Raw genomic sequence first — 21,511 nt, forward strand, 5'->3', positions numbered from 1 at the left:
CCTCAAATCTCGATGACCATCTTCCACGCTTGCAGTCTATAAAGCAGACAGTCAGTTATTTAAACAAACACCTTAACTACCACACCAACACCTGCTTGATTAAAGAAAAAAAAACTTTTTTATTACATGCCGATGAAAAAAAGTAAACATGACACATCACAAGAGCAATGGTTAACAACGGAGTGACCTACATGCCACGCCTGTCTACAGCCAATCTTACTGGCCTCTGTTGAATGAAATATGATTCATGCTTTCTGTTAGAAATAACTGTATTCTCTATGCAAAAACGTGTTTAAATTAATAACAGGTTGTGGAAAAGTAAGTGAAAACAGGGCTGGATGTGCGCTTTATTGGGCCCGCCTGGACATTAGCATTTCTCTGATGTTGTCCTCTGCCTCCTTCACACTGCGCTCCAGGTAGGTCTTCTTTTGCTGTAAAGAGAGGAGAAACAGATCAGCCAAAAATACTGTACGCTGACCAAAGATGGGTGCTCAGAATTTTCTAGATTTTCCCTTCACTGGAACTAAGAGACCCAAATGTGTTACAGCATTACAATGTCCTTGTGCACAAGGTGAGGTCCATGAAACATATGGCTTGCCATGGCTAAAATGGAAGAACTCTGGTCTCCACACACTACATTATCAGTGCCTGACCTCACATATGCTCTGGTGGCTTAATGAGAAAATCCCCACAGCTACACTGCAAAATCCAGTGCAAAGCCTTCACACAAGAGTGGAGGTTAGAACAGCAAAGGAGGACTAAATCTGGAAAGTAATGTTCAACAGGCACATATGGGTGTGCGATCGACTGGCATCTCATCCAAAGCAAATTCTCCGCCTCGTGCTCAGTGATATCGAAAGGTAACCCAAGGATGACCAGCGTAGAGTATTTGGTTTTATTTTATATAAATGTGCAATCCTGAATGGACATATGCTAGAAGGACTTAGTGTTGCTATTGCTATGGTCACTATATAAGAAGCCTAAGTGTTTTTTAATTGCTGTTTAAAAAACTGGGCATGAAAAGAAAAAAAAAGAAAAAAATCTGGAAAACTATTTTTTTTTTTGTCTTCTGAGAAGACGTCTTCTTTTGTCTTCCGGAGCAGAGAAAGATTGAAAGAGAGATGAAGAAATCTTAAATCTTCAGATATGTTTTCCAATTTAATTGCCATTGCTATACCGAATCCATCAGCAAGTCCTGATAATCAGCACATGCCTAAAAAGAACTATACCATTACATAAGGAGTATGAAATACAAAAAAAGCAGTAAAAAGTAGATAATATACCTTTGAACAGGGATTTCAAAAAACCATGGACCAACTAATCAATCAATAATCCAACCAACCAACCAACCAACCAATCAATAATCCAACCAACCAATCAATAATCCAACAGCACATAAATCCAATAAATCAATCAATCCTCAGTCCATTTATTAGTATTATCCATTAATCAACCAACTGCCTCTCACTTTATTCTATCAACCAATCAAGAGTTCATCAGTCCATTTTATTAACCAACTATCCATCTATTCCTTGAACAGTTCATCCATCCAGTCAAACAACCATCCATGCATTCAACCAACAGTTCATCTATCCATCTAATTACCCAACCACTAGTCCATCCAAGATGGCTAGAAAGGGGTGAGTCTTGTACTCTAGATGCACTGATCCTAAAAACACAGTATGCCAAACTGAAATGATGCAAATCTCTAGTCATATGTTACCATAATAAAATGTTTTTAGGAATATAAATCACGATACAGCAATTTTCCAGGCACTATTTGATGATACTGTTTGTGCCATATCCATTTGACCATAGTCATTATGACTACGCTATGTCTATTTAAATGTATCTCATAAGTAGTAGATGTATCTCTCATAGTAAATGTAGTACATATGTAGACTACATAGTAAATACTTTTAAGTACAAGGTACAAGGGTGTGTGTGTGTAGAGACACAGCTTGTAGGCAATGGTGTAAAAGGTTAGAAGAGATGCTCACATAACTTCTTGCATTTGTATGACGTCTCCATCAAGCCACCCTACAGCAACAATCGCGCTTCCCGAAATAGTTGCTGGAAAATCACTTTAAACACTGCCAAAAGAAAATTCATTGCTCTGTCCAGCCTCCTAGTGTATGCAACTATAAATGTACAAAAAGCACACAGGAAGTATGCACGCACTAGTATAATGCTGACTAGTTTTGTTTTGTTTTGTTTCATAAAGACAACTACAGACCAAACACTCACCGTAATTTCCGGACTATTAAGCGCACCCAAATATAAGCCGCATCCACTGAATTTTACAAAGATTTTTATTTTGAACATAAATAAGCCGCAGGTGCCTACACTAAAACTAATGAACTTTACACAGGCTTTAACAAAAGACAGTGCCTGTTACAAGGCTTGCATCTAAACAGTAGTTTGTTGTTCACTGTCTTTCTCCTTCCTTTCACAACAATTTCTGGTTTCAAGTTTAAAATTTCAAGTTTATCTTTTGGCATCGTCATGCGTTTAAAAATCCCCACCGATGAAGCTTTTCTCCCGATGCCGTGCAGCTCAGAACACAGGTGAAGTGTGTTTTTTCATGCCCGGTTGTTTTCAGCGTGACGAATTATTCGCATTTCCTGTTGACAGTCCGAGTGAGCAGCAGGTCAAACATCATCCATATTTATGATGTGGTGCGGCCCGATTCAGTGGGAGCGCGATTTAATATAAAAAGCTTCATTGGTTCACCTGAACCCGTTCGGCAATTTCATTGGTCTAATGTTATGGGGCACAGTTTTTTGGCTTGAAGTTAGTGAAACCGGGAAAAAACCCAGGAAAGATCCATAAATTAGCCGCTTCATTGTTTAAGCTGCGGGGTTCAAAGCGTGGGAAAAAAGTAGCGGCTTATAGTCCGGAAAATACAGTACTTACTCACCAATATTTGGCATTTACCACTGAAACCTAATGTGACACAAATGTGAAACATTTCCTCGATGAAGAAGTGACTCTTTCTAAACTTAAAATTCATCTACACTGGCCCATTCAGGAATAAAGGTTGGAGGGTGGGGCATGTCTCGAACACTGGAGTGAGTGGCTCAATTAAAGTAGTGTCGGGAAAACATGCTGTTATCTGAAACCTCCCAAATATATAAGAGTGTTGAGTCATTTCTACACACACACACACACACACACACACACACACACACACACACACACACACACACACACACACACACACACAAGTTACAACAGTGTACTTCTGGCTCACAGGTGTTTTGACCACATCTCAAGTCACCCAAACCAAGGCCATGTGAATAGCATTGTTGTGAAACGTACGTATTCGTACACACATTTGCCACTCGAGAATATCTTCTGTAGATGCTGGTCTTTGGGCTTTGAACCAACATTCCTAAAACAGGCCTTTTTGAGATCCCCTCTGGTGTCTTGTTTAGGTTTTGCACCGCTATCTTTACTGTGGCTCTGAGCATGTTCATATCATAATTCCTCGGTCAGGCCTGGAAACTATCTCCCTAAGGAAAAAGTCTTTATATAGTCATGTTTAATGTTGAACGCTTGTAATAAATTGCAGCTACGTGTGAGCTGAAGTAACCAGGGTCCACCTGCTGGATTACCCCATGCACTCTACAGCAACTAATAAACATGATAATCATGCAAAGCATAGCCGTAACTTACACTACAATTACCTCAACATTTTAATGAACAGGTTGTTTGGTATACATATTGGTAAAATGTGAATAAAAGCAAAACAATCTGCTTGGGTCATACTGAAGAGCTCTGTACATGTCAAGTCATTAATTCCTTGCCTTTACAAGGCCTGTTTCTGAACTGTTGGGTATGGCCCTGTTAGGATCGTTTGAAGTGGAAACAATATCAGCTTATCTTTGAAGCAGAAAAATGCTGTTAAATGCTCCTTGGAGGCTACATGGGTGCCTGGGCAGGTACTCAAAATCTTCATGAATGGGGTTTTAGTGACCAAGCAGCTGAACAGAGGCTTAGCATCAACAGGTCCATTGATCAGCTTGTGAACCAGGAGCAATAGATTACAAGTTCACCCTTTAAATGTTTAAACTTAAAACTACTCTCAAATAGCTGATGAATGAAACACTGACAGATGGCATTGGTGGAGCAAAGTTGCTGCCTCACAACTACAGATTGCCTGGTTAGACCCTGAGGTTAGGTTGCTGTCCGTGAACTGGGGTCCTCAGAGTTCTCCAGTTTTCATCAACTTCTGAAATCTCCTTGCAAGCAGACAGACAGACTGGGAGGTGTTTCATTCTGGGTATATTCCTGCCTTGTACCCAGTGTTCCTTGCATAGACACTGGGTCTACCACAATCTGAACCAATGAATGATAGAACAATGACTAGGGCCAGTGTGGCAAATGAGCAGTAAATGCTGTACGGGTTTTTTCAGTCTCTTAACTAACATCATCAAAGAATTTAGTTTGGAAAAACATTCAGGTTGGGGGCTTTGTGCAACAAGGCTCGATTGACACTTCTGACAAAATGGCATCAGATAAACTGTTAAGCCATTGTTCAGTGAAGGGAGGATTTAATTATAGCACCTTGCTGATCCTGTTCACCAACACAGCAGCATCTGTGAGCGACACACTAAAGGCAACAGAGGTATTGTATGAGAACATAACACAGAGCAGTTTAAACACATATTTCCTTGTTTTGAAAAGAGATGGTTGAGAGGAAACTTTACATGTCACCAGAATCAGTATCATCTATCCCATTTGTCACTGACATCTACCTCTATATTCAAAGAGAAATATGTCCTGAGAAACACCTGATAAGATTTACGATAACTGCTATCTGGCTCATACCACACATTCCATCTATCTACGTTTAGACTTAGAACATCTACGCATTTTTAAAAGGTCACAGTGGACAAAAATATCTTCAAAATGACAGTGAAGAACACAGCAGGACAAACAAAGAGAGTGGGCGGGGCCTGGACGATTCTAAGATCCTTAGGTTTCCTGGTCATTCTATAGACAGAACATGATATTGTGTGCATGTTTATTATTCAACTACACTGTTCATAAACGACTTTAGTTACCTGTGAGAAACCAATTTTACTCGCAATGCTACATTCAGCCTGACAGAGTTTCTGAAATGCAGTAAGGCCATTTATGATTAGTATGCTTTTTCCCAGGGCATGGACTTATGCAACATTGCATGTGAATACAGACAATGATTTTAAAGAAGTGAAAGCGTTAGCTCACTGTGTGGAAAACCACTCATCAAGGAGTCAACTGGACTGGACAGGACTGGACTGGATACATGTGCAAAATGCTTGTGACGTGCGATTGGCCAATTCACAGCTACACATCACCTAAATCTGCACCATCAGTGTGCCACACTACTGCACTCTTGTTGCAATCAGGAGTTGACATAATGAAAAAATATAAAAAAAAATTACAAAAAGTATTTGTTCCTAATAGCCAGTATGTAGAAGAAAAAGGACGAAAGCTTTTATGCCTCACATACACACTGCAGTAAAGTCGAAAGAAAATGGGATTTGGCCACAATACAGCACCCCTGAATGGTAAACCTTATTTGAGGGCCTAACAGTGGCAGCTTGGCAGTGCCATGCCATGTACATAAAATCACTGAGCCACCACTGCCCACTTCTGAACACTGACTTCCCATCATACAAAAAGGAAATCTGCACCAAGAGGACCATCCTGACTATTTTTACTCATACTTAAAGTTTTATTTCACAGCTATCCAGCCATCCACTATATCACAACACAAACAATAGTTTCCCTCCAGCAAGCAGCACAATTGCAGGGAAATCCTTTGCCCAGTGGTTAATTCCCACTTAGCCCAACATGAAACACTCTTACCAGTAGATAATGATACCTTGTAATGTGACCTTTACAGAACAATGCAGAAGGAGGTGCAAAGAGAAGGTTTCTGATGATCAGTGAGTCAAGCTGCAGAACCTTTCATTGTTCAAGCCTCAATGGGTTTCTTACAGCAGCCCTCAGTGCCCAGAGCAACTTCAGTCAGCACACACACGACCGGCCTGCTAGACTGAACACATCCTCCTCTAAATAGGGCTCTTTGTTGTTTGTTGTTGGATGTTCCTCTTTTGCAAGCAGAGGCGCTGAAGTGCTGACCTGCCGGGAATGCCGGCGCAGTCGCTCGGTGACTAAAGAGCAACAACAGAGCCGAATACAGCACTGTTTCTGCAAAGCACATTTCTACCAGGAACGTCTAACAACGGTATGCTTTCCATGTGCTACTAACATCCCCTTAACAGGGTCTTTTAACAGCTCTCTAAACTGACCTATTGAACTAGTATTAGGATAGACGATTTTATAGACTATAAAGCACATCTGGAAGCCACTTTGTATAACGGTGCCTTCAAATTCTACAGTTATACAGATGCCAGGGAATACACACAGCCAAAATGTGTATGTGCAGACGCACGGACGTGAGCAGCATGGCCTGCGTTTCCTACGTACATCTAATGGGCATCTAAGTGACATCCACTAGATGGCAACGTCAGAGCCAAAAAATCCCAGTCTGTCTCTTTTGGAATTGTCGATCTGTAACATTTTTCACACATGGCTACTTTACACATATTGATGTCTCAAATCCAAGACCCTTAGTTTCACTCTAATCTAGAATTTCTTTTGCAGGGTTTGAAGATTACCTGAGAGGATTTAAAAATGTAAATACTAATTGTAATAAGAAACCCGGTTCATTGTAGTACTTAAAAACAAGCTAAAACTGTAGAAAGTGTATATAATTTGAGACACAACATTAGTTTGTTTATTCAGTTTTAGACACATCGAAACTGGTGTCATGCAAAAGACCGAAGGATATATGCAGAAAACATTTTGTGTACACGTAGTTGAAAGCAAGTATTCATTTCAGCAAAACCAGCATCTAATACAAGGGTTTCCCATAGTAAGTAGTGCTGTGAATTGACAAGACTCTAGTAATACGATACCTTGCTTGATACCTCACTTCTATCAATATTTTCGTACACCCCTGAACGCTGAAAGTTTTTTACACTTTGATCAATTATTCAAATTAAATAATATTCAACCACATTTTAGTCCCATTTTTAGACCCATTATTATAGTTATATTGATATTATCGTTATTATTATATTAAGTTGAATTAGGGGTCATGTGGATGCAAGGAAATATTAAACTGTGACAGGATAAAAATAAGTTAGTCATACTCCAGAGTAACTTATTAGGATTAATAAAATAAATAAATAAATAAATAAAGGGGGGCATTAAAGGTCTGCACCAAAGCTGTGACAAAGTGTGTGCTGCACAGTAGCTAAATGCTATCAGTTATAACATTATGGTTAGTGTCACTTGGAACTTCGATGGTGTAAAGACACCTATCAGATGTCACAAGACAGCGAGTGAGCATCAAAGTGCCTTGTAGGGACATTTGTCCCCAAGCTCACACCCAGTTTTGACACCCAAGCCTTGCGACTAATCCTGCAGACTGTCTCCCCACAGGCCCCTTGAGTATTAATAACGGCCATCACCCATCTTTTCCTGTCAGTACAGCAAACAATGTACCGTCTGTGAAAAGACAGAGGAGTTGACAGGTCCATAAACTGATCTGTCATCAAACCCTGCCTCTCCTACACAGCAAGCCGAGTGCCCACCTGCATCCCGGGCCAATTATGAGTTCATGAAGGAATCATCAGCAGCCTTATTGTCATCACTCATACACTGCGGTCACGAGGATCTCAGAGGGGGGCAGCGCACTGCTGGGATGGTAATGACATCATGTTACCTCCTAAATCACTGCTCCCTCCAGGGTAGCGGGTGCAGCGGCCACCAGAGCCATGAGCTCATGCACACCCTTCGGTCTAAATACAGTACGGTCACGTCTTATCCCAAAAAATGGCAGCAATGCCATCTCAATGTACACACGATTTTAAAAAAGAAACCAGCATCTCATACGACGGCGTGCTCTTCGGAGACAAGTTGAGGAACCTGTTCGGTTTGCATCATGTTTTAGCACACAGCCCTGCAAGTCAGTCTCGTCTCATAACAAGCATACACCGTATTATGTATGCATTTTAATTCAGCTCTGGATTAAATATCAAACTCATTACGGCTTACTGTAGAGTGTGCACTGAGAGGAAAATACAGTGTCATGAGTGTAACAAGGCACTGTGTGTTGTCCTCCCTCTATGACTTTGCGTGTTGAGGGCTTCCCTCAACAACATTCCTGGCCCGGCGTCCTGCTCATAATCAGAGGCCCAGCCTGGGATTACACCCAAAACCACCACCTACAGTGTGGCCACACACAGGCCCAGACACGCACTGCTAAAGACGAGCCAACACTCACACTTACACAACAGTGATGTTGTGCATCTGGTACAGAACGTAATAATATAACTGCGTGTCAAGTCGAGTCATAAAGTACCCTATGGTAAACCAGATACCAATTTCCTTGAAGATAAGAAAATTGAGCACACTTGTGTTAATTTTACACGTTATTACAGTGCATTTTAATATACAAGTCACTATATTAACGGGGGCAGAATGAGCATTGGAAAATGAAAAAGAAAAAAAAAAAAAAGGTCAAAGTTGTGGAAATTAGAATCGAAATTTTTTTTTAAATAAGAACCGACATCCCTTGTGATAAATGTGTTTGTCCTTTTTAGATAAGCACTTTTCCAATCTGGTGAATCAAGATGACCAAAGGTAGATTGCCTTGTGATTTATAGAAGCATCAATAAATAGTGTGACTCAGCATCTGTATGATCCAACTAGGACATACAAGAATTATGCATGTATAAATAATTGATTCCAGGACTTTTCCTTCTTTTTAATTTTAACTATAGATGCGTTCTCAAACGACTTAATGTCTCACTGTTTACATTTGAACTGTAGGCATAGCTTGCGTTTACTAGCTGCCTAACAGAACGTGTAAAAATACATGTACTTATATAAAAAAACAGACAATTTCACTGAACTGTTTTGTTTTGATGATGGTGTTGAAGGACCCTGCTAACATGTTGCATCAAAATCTCACATACAGGTTCAGATCACTAGGCAAGCCATAATGTGTGATTTATCTCAGCGTCATCAAGCCATTCATTGAGAACATTCATGCTCTGTGGATGAGAGTGAGATCATCCTAGAGGAACCACTCCTATCAGGAAAACATTTTTCCATTCAAAATGTCACCAAACTTCTTCCCCCTTGAGAACCTCCATAAACAAACTGTAGGTAACATGAGGACAGTTTTAGTTTATGAAAACACCAGTTCAAATTTAGTTTTTTTTATCAAATCTATATATTGGCTTAACTATAATGAAAGGGCAGGTGATTAAAGTACTATGGAACATGCAATATTGGCTAATTAGAATGCTTATGAACACACATCATTTAGTCAGAGAATAACAAATATTTGCAGAAATTGACGTTTAGTTAGTAATATCAACTTAAGCCTATAATAACAATAAGCAGATGATGAAACTTTATTACCCATCCAACCCAAAGAGGTGAAGGGTAAACTGGATAATGACACTGCTACTCATTTCCTGCCCTGAAGTGTTATCACCCATGCCATCTGCACACTGTTTTAGCATGGACATAGGGAAAGAACACTGATAATTTGCCATCTGTAGTGAAATTCGTAGGTCAAAAAGGCACTGATACGAGTTGTGTAAATATTTGCCAGCTAAATTGATAACTTCAGTATTATAAGCACCATGCATGCTTTATTCTAACAATTAAAGAAACTATGTGCCTTACTTCTAACAAAAATTCTATACAAAATTCCTTTATTATTAAATACAAAAAATAAAAATAAAGTAGTTATAATAATAGACATATAGGTATTAATGTGGCTTATAACAGAAGCTTTCCCAGGATTTGGGCAGGAAGAGGAAGTACAAACATAATATCCTCCACCTGTACAGCAAGAAATGAGAAAAATGAAAATTTCACCCATTTCGAAATCCAGACAGCGGATCTATGAGAACAAACTATTTGGTAATGTTGTCTTGTCAAACACAACTTCTTTAAATTCACACTCTTAATGCATGTTGCATGAGGTGGCCAAAAATTAGTATCACACATGGCATGACTTATTTGTTAAACAGAAGAAATATTTCACAAAACATATAAAAACTTCCATGCATTTACGTACTTGTGGCTGGGTAATGGGCTTGAAATGTGAAGCAATAGCCCTCATATTGCACAATACATGGCACAAATACTATTATTCATGATCAAGTTGCAACAGTTAAATTACTTTTCCCAAATTGTGTCACTGGTTTAATCCCCTCATCTCCCCTGAACAAAATGCATACGCATGTTGACTTAACGTGTCTGAACTTGCCAATGGGGTAGCCAGATGCCAGGATGTGGGTATTAACAGAGCGAACCGACATCAACCAGGAAAATCATTTTTCCTTCCAACATCTATCATTTAAGTTTTAACTGGACCCATAATGTGCTTCAGTTTGAGGGATTCTCTGTGAGCTTCTTCAATGTATAGAACCTTGTAATTAGCCTTAAAGAGCAGACAATACCTTTTTAATGTGGTTGATTACATAATGGAAGACTACACAGGATACAGTCAATGTCATTAGTCATTAGCTGACAGATCTAACAGCAAGAAAACACCAAGAAAGCCTTACAACACAATAGACATGGGCATAACAGAGTAAGCCCTGCAGGCTTGCTGTCTGGTATGATGTCATTGCATTCATAGTTATTTTGTACATTTACAGTGAAGTCTTGGCCTCATCTCTTTTTAAGAATGCGTATCTAAGAAATACTCCAATTAAGAAATACAGTAATTCCCCGTTTATCGCGGTGGACAGGTTCCAAAACCGCCTGCGATAAACAGACGCCACCCCAAAATGCTGTTTTATGTTTACAGTACTGTACTGTATTAACATTTGACTTCATTTCATAATTACTAATTATTTTTTTATTAATACATTTAATTACTTCAACATAAAACTCCATAAAAACAATTCCCTATAAGTTTTTCCGTCTATCGTGCTATCCGCGAGAGACAGCTAATCAAATGAGTTATGTGAAAAATGTAATTCTGCGGTAAAGCGGGGATTACTGTAAAACAGATCAGGAATTGCTGTTACAGGGAAACCATCAACTACAACTGACACAACGCACAGGAAGTTCATTATTTTCCTATAAAAGCATGTCTAATTAATTCCTCTCTCATGTACCACACACATTTTCCAGGAAAACTAACTAGACATTAATGGGCAGGGTTTTTTTATTTATTTACTTGTGTATAGATACATTGAATGCTAGTTCTTAAATACATTTTTTCCATTAGCACTTATGTTACAGGGGCTTTTACTTATCAGATATGCAATGCTGTATAAAGACTTGCTTTACATATTCCAGGTTTGGAAACTACAGTCAGAGTGCAAGGCCAGTGCCCCTTGAACAAAGACAGTGAAGGGCCTTGTTCAAGAGCCCAACAGTGGTAGCTTGGTGTCGCTAGAGCCTGAACAGTTCCAGTCAACACCCCAGAGCCTTAACTGCTGAGATACCACTTCTCAGATCACAGGTGTACAACTGTGTATAGTCAAACATTACTTCTAATCTGATGTATTCGAAATTCATCATGGCTCTAAAATGTATTTAATTAGGTTAAAGTTTTTGAGCAAAGTTTAAAATTATCATAATTTTTTATTTATGATTCATTGATGATTTTTTATATCATAATTATATTTTTGTAATATTTTATTGATCCCACAGAAAAATTATTTCCTCGCTTATCCCAGTGATGTAGGAAGCTGGCACCAAAACGCAGGGTCAGCCAAATTACAGCACCCCTGGATCATAAAGGGTTAAGGGCCTTCCTCAAGGGCCCCAAGAGTGGCAGCTTGGCAATACTGGGGCTTGAACCTCCGACCTTCCAATCAGTAACCCAGAGCCTTAACCACTGAGCTACCTTTATAAATGTTTTAAATAAAGCAATAATTTTGAATGCATTTAAATTTGCAAAGCAAAGAAGGGTTTTTTTTTTTTGCAAGATGATCATGTCATCTGTGATCTTCCATTTCATTCGTTTCCTGTTTTCCTGAGTTCTTTAGAAGTTCTGCAGAGCGTCATGCAAAGCAGAAGTTCAGTAAAAATGGAATCATTAGCATCTGATGCTATAAATTACAGGATTTCATTGAGAGCGACCAGGAAATTGCTGCAATGGGGATTTGGAATATGCATTTCCTTAAAATGTATTCAACTCCATTTGCAATGCAGACAAACACACACTTTTTTGCAGTGGAGTGATTAATGTCTGTAATCACAATGACAAAATATGATCGATGAGATGGTGTTATTGTATCTTATCAGGCCCTAAGGTGTATACTACGTGTTATAACCCCTGTAAACAACATGAATGTGCGCTCGAATAAACGTTACCTCCAGCTCTTTGATCTTGTCATCTGCTGTTTTCTGCTTCTCAGTCAGCTGATTATTAATCTCATCTTTTGACTGCAAGATAAACCTGTAAAGCAATAAGAGTGAGGTGAAATCTATGCCTTTCAATGCCTTGACTCAGACTTTTCAATGGTGAAAGCAGATCAGATGTGGGCGCATCTGTGCGGTGTGTGAGATACATACATGCGTCCTACTCCTTCATACATGCGAGTGGTCTCGGGGAGTAAAGTGATCTCCGTGGGTCAGATTGGCGTGCTTTTTCATGCGACTCAGCTGCTCGATCTGTAGGTCTGCCAGCTTCACCTTCTGCTGGGTATCGACCATTTTGGCTTGCAGCTCTGCGAAAGCCTGGCAGATGGAAAACCAGGAACACAAGACATTTCAATGCAGAATAAAAATGAAATATCATAACTTATTGCCAGAACAAAAGGTTTTGGTACACTTTATTCATATCTACTTGACTTACAGAAGTCAATATTGACATATAAATTGATATTTTAGCTGAACAACAAATTTTATATGGCTAAAATATGTCTGGTGAAACCTGACTAGCTGAAAGATTAAAGATAGCTAACTACTTATGAAAGCAATCCTAATTAAATGATCACTAATGAGGTGTATTACAGTTATCATTATGATTATTATTGTTATATGCGTTGCTAGCAGCCTGCATTTAGCTCACACCACGTTCTAATACAAAAGTAACTCAGATATATAAGCTTCTAGGCCTAGATCTTAGCACAAATACACTATTATAATTTAAGGAATTTGCGAAAGACAAACAATATTTCAGTACATGACACAAGAGCCTTCGTTCCTTTTTGGGATTTACCTTCTTCAATTCTTGGTCTACGGGGGCCGCCATGTTGCCGGAGAGAGGCGGAGAGAGGCGCATGCGCAGTGGAAATTTTGCTCAGCGTTCCCTTATTGGGAGGAGAAGCTTTTACTGGAATAACCAAAATACTTATAAAATGTCGTGCTGATTTACAGACAGTTATTATAAGAAGAGCCAGTGAAAATGATTTACACTCGACACATGAAATGTAACCTTAACTGAACCGTTCCAGCATGCTGTGTGCTGGTATGTAAGTGGTCCTCAAAATGGGGGACAGTGGATGTCAGTGCTATAATCAAATACAATAAAATATAAAAATAAAGATTTTATACATATTAATACGATATTGTATTTTTATAGGTTTATATACAAACCTTTTATAATGTAATAAAAAAAACATGGAAAACACTATATATCGAATTATATCAATCAGCTTGTCCTTTGTCAATAGAAAGGTCAAAATAAGCTTCATGACCAAAATATTAGAGTATACATTGAAATAATAAACCTAATATGTGAATATTTCATAAAATAAAGCTTTATTGTTTTTAACAGCTCAAGGTGTCAGTTCAAGAAAAAGAAGAAAGAAATAAAGAGAGAACCCCTGTCTTTATCATGTATTATATATATAAATATATGATATACTATAGTCTATATCAGGGGTATCGAGCTACATACATTTCCTTGATTATACTGTCTGTAAAAACACTAACATGATTTAATGGTGACATAAATTTACCAAAATACATTAGTGACTAAATCCTAATTATAAATAAGTAAGCAATAAGTATTTTTTTTTTTGCTGGTGCTAAATATTACGACCTTTGACTAGCGCCTGGGATTGGATAGATGAGACAGCTGTTTTAAACCTAAAGTGGATAATAAAAATATTCCTCAATATATTTCATTTCTGTGAGTGCCTTTTTAGTTATTTATGTCAGATTCTATAAAAACAAATCATGATTAAATAAGCTGAAACTCATCTTATTTAAGCTAGACTTTGGAGTGGCCAAGGTTGCCCAGACCAAACTTTTCCTGGAACCTCAGACCCTCAAAAAAAAGCAATGATTGGTCAAACCTTGTGTTCTTCATCTGTTAGTAGCTTCTTTGTTTGTTATCTACCATTTTAGGCAATATAACATTATTCCGCAGTGAACGACACAAGTATAACACAAGTGCATTTAATTAAATGTAGCCTATTGTTATGTTTGGTGCAAACTCGGTCACTTGGACAAGCTTGGCACACACTTGTAGCTCAAACTAATGTTGCTCAGGTGTGTGTGTGCATGTCTTTTATGGTATCTAATACTACATACCCTTCTATAGGCCATCCACAAACAGGGATAGCAGCACAATGCCATTTGTCCACGGACATGGATGAACAGGTTGACTCATTCTAATCTGACAACTTTATTGCCAAATCTTACAATAGATTCCCATTGTAAAAGTTTTGTTTATTCCCCTTGATTTGCTATCCGAATCTGCAACGGTTCATGTTTGAAAAACCTTGCTAACAAAGTATGTCTAGTTGTTCCATATGTTGATTAGTTGTTTCTTCAAATGCCTGGAGGCATCCAGACAAAGGTCCACAATTGACAATCCCTGGTCTGTATATATTGGTTTCCTTATACTTAGCCTTACTGAAAATAAATATAACAACATTTTAAATAATACAATAATGATAATAGCCTTTATAAGTTGTTGCTCATTTTAGTGTCTGTCATGGTAAATAATTGTATTTTATGTTTTGATTAGTAGTTTAGTGATTTAACAGATGATGAGTACTGTATTATTGATTCATTCAATGATTTTGTAAGGAAATACAAATTTGTATCTGATGCATTTTTTTATTAGAAAATAAGTTTTTTTTAATTAAAATTAGTTCCATTAAGCTATTAGTAGTTATATTTCCATTTGATGTGATCCAGCATGTACAGATTAACTGTAAAGAAACTAAAAAAAAAACTATCCTGATATAATTTAATACTTAAGAATAAACTACAACTATTTACAACTAACTAAAATATGGTACCATGGTTAATTAAAACCACACAAATGAGAAGTGATGATACATTTTCAGTGTTACATTACTACCATAATTAAGGGAATCACTGGGTATTGTCTAATTAAGTGATTTTTATATCACTTTTTTTTTTAATGCCAGAACCAACTTGTTCACAGCTTAGCCTGATGAGGTGATAATGCAACAATTTTGTGAAAGGGTGTGTCTCAAATAGCAAATGTAGCTGTCAACTTTGTGTATGTCAGTGTCTATTTATATGCAGGGTGACTATCTACTTTAGTGTCTACAAATTACAGATCTAAAATCTGAAAATATAAAAAAACAAAAACAAACAAAAAAACAAGCAAAAAAAACCCGCTGTCATACAGCATATTCTGCTTACCTAAAGCTGCCAACAATGTAGAACACAGTGTAGAAAATATAACTACTTTTATTGCCAACTAAGCAATGCATACATTCTCAAATATTAACTGACTGTATTAGTTATTTCCCACTTTTTGAAATAGTAACTGAGCTGGCAATTATATAGTGTCAAGGGATTTATTATGTACCACCAAGTAAATCAATACTGCTTAAATAAACCAACAATTCTTACATATATTACAAGACAAAAATCTGGAATCAGCACTAATTTTTTTTTTAGCATAAAGATGATCATTTTATATTTTACAGTAGTATGCAATTAATAGAGATTTCAATGGTTTGACTCTTACTGGTGTGCATTGTATTAAGTCAATTGTAAGTAGAACACTATTGAAACTTTACAAATCATTTTTGCTTCCACATTTTTGCCTAGTAAAATACAAACCAAGGTATTCTCTTCAAATGGGCTCCATTTTTCACAGTATAGTCATCAAATTGGTTTCAGTAATAATTTGGCATAAACAGGGATATTCTTTCATTGTTTGTTTGTTATACGATAATAAATATCGAAAAACATAAAAAAAAACCTTAAGCCTGCAGTTAGTGAACAGTGATTATTTTCTAGTTTTCTTGCACTCTGTACTCCATGTTGAAATGATAAACTGATTATAAAAATAAAAGTGCATAATTGTAGCTTTAATGCTTAATGCACCAACTTGTACACAATCGTCTGCTGTCAATGAATTGTAAATTAGTAGATCCAAATTAAGGTGATCTTATATAGGACTTGGTGCTATACATTTCTTTTCTTTATCAATTTTCTTTTACTCAAAATTTTTTTTTTCTTTTTTCAGTGATCACCTGAAATCTTCCTCGACGATGCTATCCCAGTCCTGGTAATAAAAACTTGAATAATGAACAATAATGTTCTTTAAACTAGCACTCATGGATTCATTTCATGCTCAACATGCTGGAGTACAGGAACAAAACCACCAACAATGCATCATTGCTCACAGATTGCACCATACAACTGATAAACTTGCAGTGCATTTGGTAAATATACATCATTATTACATGACAAAATAAATAATTAATATATAAATAAATACACTATCAGGACTGACCTTATAGAGCTCAAGTATCGTTTAAAAATAAATAAATAGTACGTTAAAAATCGTAAATGTAAATATGTTCTTTTACATTTTGGAGCTACACAGAAGTGTTTCTTACAATCTTCAAATCAATGTTTATCATTTCCTTTAAGTCATCCTTTGGAGACATATGATGTTCAGGACAATGGCTCTTTCCTCTTCACCGTTGACAGGAGGTCTCCAGGTGGTAGCCATCAAGTCCACTGAACCACTGGTTTGATTCTCTAGTAGAAAATATATCAAATAATCATTAATATCTAAAGGATGAAGATTTCTGAGATAGCAAAAAAATATATATATAAAAAGTATTGTATGTTCATAGTGTTTTCAAAATATAAAAACATTTGACTTACTTTGCTTTTTCTTCACTACTGTGCAGTGGCTGTAGTCTGATCTTCTCATCTGCACTACTGTCATCTTTTTTTTGACACCTGTAAAGGCACATTTACCATTGCTTTAGACTACAGTGACGTGTAACTGTAGAATAGTTGCATGTGCTTAGCAAAAGTACTAACCTTAATGCCAGTAAAATGCCAATTATGGTAACACATGTTAAGGATAGAACTGCTGCCATTACGGCCAAAGCTGTGGTGTGACTGTTGCCTTCATCTTCTTTGCCAACAGGCAGGATGAACAGGTGGCACCTATCGCCTGAGTATCCTGACTCACATCTGCAAATATATACCACATCAGGCACTGAGTCAAAATCTTGCAAAATCCAACTTGTTTAGTTCATTGTATTATGTAAAACTTACATGCAAGTTGTTTGGTTTAGTTCCGCCAAGTAGTGGCAAACTCCATGAACGCAATAATTGAGGTATTTGCTCCTACGGCAGGGGTTTTTCCTATCACTGCCCTTCCTTTGACCTTTCAATGTCGACCGTGAGGGAACTTTAGGCTTTGTGGAAAAAGCAACTGTGAAGAAAAAAAAAAGAAATTCCAGGTCAAAAAATGACAGACAAATGTAGTGCTAAGGCAACACATTAACAATTAAATATAGTAATATATAATATATAGTAATAAATAATAAATGCTACATCCATTCACCAGGAGTCACTAGTTTAACCTGGTCAAGGTTGGGGCAGATCCAGAGGACTGGGTGTGGGGAAGAAATGCACTCTGAATGGGATGTCACCATGCACGCATACATTAACATAGGAGGTACAATACATTTTTGGAAGATGGAAAGAAACGTACACAAACGCAGAGGGAACTAACAGTAACCCAAGCACAAGGTCGAACCCTGGACCACCACAGAGGTGGGAGGCAGCAATGCTACCCGCTGCACCATTGGGCTGCCCCACAAATATACACTGTATTAGTTAATCCAGTGCTGGGGACACATCAAATTACCGACATATGGCTTTTCACCAGGGCGAAAATGGGGGTGTTAGATACTTGGCAGTCATTTAAAGAATTTCCATTAAGCGTATTTGATGATGTCTACTTAAAGTAGGCTCCGTCATGTCATCTTCATATCTTACATATCGCCTTTCTCTCTGATTTAGCTGAACACGAATACAGTGTGGAATCGTGCTTGGATTATTGATCCACTTATTAAAAACAGCAACCAGGCTACCCGTAACCACTCATCTAACTATATCAAGGTAATTAAGTAAAATACATGAAGACAATTGAATGAGGTCTTATCAGCTGCATGTACAAACAGTACATTGAGCTTCTTTGGAAAATGTTAGGCAGACAGTTAGACAGATGGATAGACATAGACAGTCAGATATGCAGACAGGAAAACAGATAGATAGATAGATAGATAGATAGATAGATAGATAGATAGATAGATAGATAGATAGATAGATAGGCAGACAGGAAAACAGACAGACAGACAGACAGACAGACAGACAGACAGACAGACAGACAGACAGACAGACAGATGTAAGAATGAATTCGATGCTACCATTGGGATAGTTGTCCTCATATTCCGCAGAGATGTTGCCTTCATTACTGTCCAGATGTTCATCCATTTTGGTGTCATTGTCTGGAGTGTGCACTTCAGCTGGTGTGTGTAGTCGTTTCCCTACTGTCACTGCACGGTTCACACTCTCATCCTGGGACGAGCAGCCACTCAGCTGGAGGAAAACTGCAAATAAAGGTGACGGTTATCAGGTGTGGAATCTCAAGCAGTTTTGACATTAGTCATGTGGGAACATTTTTCCTGATTTCCAAAAGAAAACTTTTCTTTTAAACAAAACTACAGCTTTAATAGCTAGATTTAGGTCTAGAAAACCTTTTCACCTGCATTAATAATACACTGCATTGCATATTAATTTAATAATTATATAAATGCAATCAATAAGAGTACTAAAGCTTCCATCACTCGTGTTTAGTCATTAAAACGTCTTAAAGACAGAACACCTTGGTGAACTTCAGCATTTATTAAGACTTCATGTCAATGCCAGGTTCCAACCATAAACATATGAAAAGCTAAAAAACACCCACCAACACAATGCAGGAAAATAAGTCGAAAGGTGTTCATATTCCAAATAATTGTTGTATCCACTTAGGGTCCAGGTGTCCACAGAGCTTAAGGTCCGTTTAGCTGATTGACCTGAGTGGAGCAGAAAGTGTGTGTGTGAGAGAGAAAGAGAGAGAGAGAGAGAGAGAGAGAGAGAGAGAGAATGTGTGTGAACAGAAGAACAGAATTAGTTTTGCACCGCCCCGGCTGTTTTATAGCCGCACTGTGCGCTCTTCACTTCCTCTATGAATCACGGACACACCTGAGAAATCAATAGAGAGAAATATATTATATAATAATAATAACGACGCCGGTGTTTATGAATGCTCTAAAAACGTGCAAATGCTTATAGGAATTCCTACATAACCATTAGGAAGCAAACTAACAAAGATGCAAAACCACTGAAACTATTTTAAAACAAAGCTTGTCTTATGGCACATTTGCCAATTCAGCACCATTTAAAGGTATAATGCTGAACACGGTATAGTGTGTGTGTGTGTGTGTGTGTGTGTGTGTGTGTGTGTGTGTGTGTGTGTGTGTGTTGGGGGTGGGGGGGCGGGTGTAGGAGGAGGCTGTATCTCCGAGCGCCATCTGGTGTTTAAAGAGTGTATGTATCTATGTATATATTTATGTATGTACAGTATGTACAGTATGTATGTATGTATGTATCTATCTATCTATCTATCTATCTATCTATCTATCTATCTATCTATCTGTCTGTTTTATTTGTCTCTAGTAAAGCAAAATCCCCTCAGATTATACACGATGTCAATAAACATAGGCTGCATTTTCTAAAATTGTCATGGCCAAAGTTTTGTGGACATCCAGTTACATTTTCACTCGCCCTTTGCTCATAAAAATAACTTCTGGGATGGATTTCCAATACATTTAGGATATTTCCACAGATTTGTGCATATTTGTCTACAAGAGTATACTAAAGTCAGGTATGGCTTTTTGGTTTATGTAGGCCATCTCCAAATGTATCATGTAATGTTATAATATTGAATGAAAACAGCTGACTTAAATATCACTCTGCAATTAATTTTCAATAGTAATTTAAGATGTAATTAAAAGAAAACTGACCACGAAAACAAATTATTTGCAGTAGTGGCATAATAAAATTAAAGTACATAATAGGTTGTTAAAGTACATAAAAATAACATAATAAATAAACATATACATATGTACAGCTATATAAATACACTCTGCATACACACTTGTAGACCTAAGTAATAGTCTTGATGTTCAAGTCTAATTTATTGCTTTGGATATTAATATAATCAAAACACTCAATGCACATACTTTCTATTTTTACATAATATAACAATCGCTGTGAAGTATTTTATTCATCCATTATCTATTTTTTCTATGCCCAATTATTGTATGTTTGGACTCTCCCAAATGAACAAACCTTGTCATGTAATTATGCATTATTAATATGTTATATACAATACACCTATAAATATATATAGACAATGGACCATCAAATGTATATATGCTTGTTAGTCTTCGTGTTGCTTTGTGTTGTGTTAAAAGGCATTACACAAGACATCAGAGCATGGCTGTGAGGATTTGTCTGTTCAGCCACAAGATCATTAATGAGCAATGGTGATGTTGAAGAAAGGGTTCTGTACAGGCTATTAAACATCCTTCATACCAACCTGATGTCTCAACATACCTGAATTCATACTACATTAAGAGCCATCATAATGAACAAGTTGCTTTTGGAAAATATTGTCAAAATTAATTATTATTGTTATCTTGCTGATCTAGCTAGAAGTTGTGTTGTTTTGAATATGCATACTTAAATATTTTATAATAATAATATAGACTTGGGTTAGTTAAGAATTAGGTGTGCTGGAAAAAAGAACACAACATATATATATATATATATATAATATATAAAGTCATTAAAAACCTATAAAAAACTGTAACTGTTGGAGAATCACTGTGCTTTTAAAGGTAAACCACAATTACTACATTTTAGTCATAAGAAAAATAGTTTTTTGCTTTGTCTTTTTTTGAATAAAAGCATTAAGCCACTAGAGGGCGCACAGTAAAACGACTACGTGTAATGAGCGCCCTGTTGTGGCCCATTGCTTTAATGTTGTCTGACGTCGAAAATCCAACTGAAGGGAGATTTGGACAGGTTTACACAATCTTTACAGAAAATGCACAAGGTTATAAATGTCAATAACCAAATCAGTGATGCATTTTTATGTAACATAACC

At 37.2% G+C, this 21,511-nt stretch overlaps 2 protein-coding genes across 3 annotated transcripts; both read right to left on the bottom strand.

Moving 5' to 3' along the window:
• Positions 1-99: 99 nt before the first annotated feature.
• pfdn1 (prefoldin subunit 1) lies at positions 100-13,315 on the bottom strand. Its single transcript, XM_046867710.1, is given in 5 exon segments — positions 100-431; positions 12,418-12,502; positions 12,619-12,675; positions 12,677-12,783; positions 13,268-13,315. Coding segments are annotated over 5 exon segments (366 nt in total). The 5' UTR covers positions 13,301-13,315; the 3' UTR covers positions 100-347.
• A 2,392-nt stretch (positions 13,316-15,707) lies between these two features.
• hbegfb (heparin-binding EGF-like growth factor b) lies at positions 15,708-19,750 on the bottom strand. Of its 2 annotated transcripts, XM_046867971.1 has the most exons (7): positions 19,543-19,750; positions 19,265-19,373; positions 18,723-18,905; positions 17,563-17,722; positions 17,323-17,478; positions 17,161-17,238; positions 15,708-17,031 (listed from the first exon to the last, which is right to left on the bottom strand). In XM_046867971.1, exons 2-7 carry the CDS (start codon positions 19,299-19,301, stop codon positions 16,968-16,970), a joined length of 678 nt encoding a protein of 225 aa, XP_046723927.1. In that variant the 5' UTR covers positions 19,302-19,373; positions 19,543-19,750; the 3' UTR covers positions 15,708-16,967. The 2 variants fall into 2 exon arrangements, with proteins under 2 accessions (XP_046723927.1, XP_046723926.1); XM_046867970.1 differs by having other exon boundaries at positions 19,265-19,750.
• Between the last annotated feature and the right edge of the window lie 1,761 nt (positions 19,751-21,511).

Source organism: Silurus meridionalis, chromosome 15, assembly GCF_014805685.1.
Source record: "Silurus meridionalis isolate SWU-2019-XX chromosome 15, ASM1480568v1, whole genome shotgun sequence".
Classification (NCBI taxonomy): domain Eukaryota; kingdom Metazoa; phylum Chordata; class Actinopteri; order Siluriformes; family Siluridae; genus Silurus; species Silurus meridionalis.

Coding starts and splice junctions, on each gene's coding strand:
- hbegfb (XM_046867971.1), bottom strand. CDS start 19,301: ATGAACACCTTTCGACTTATTTTCCTGCATTGTGTTG. Junction 18,906..19,264: donor TATTTTCCTGCATTGTGTTG/GTGGGTGTTTTT, acceptor CTTTATTTGCAG/TTTTCCTCCAGCTGAGTGGC. Junction 17,032..17,160: donor AGTAGTGAAGAAAAAGCAAA/GTAAGTCAAATG, acceptor ATTTTCTACTAG/AGAATCAAACCAGTGGTTCA.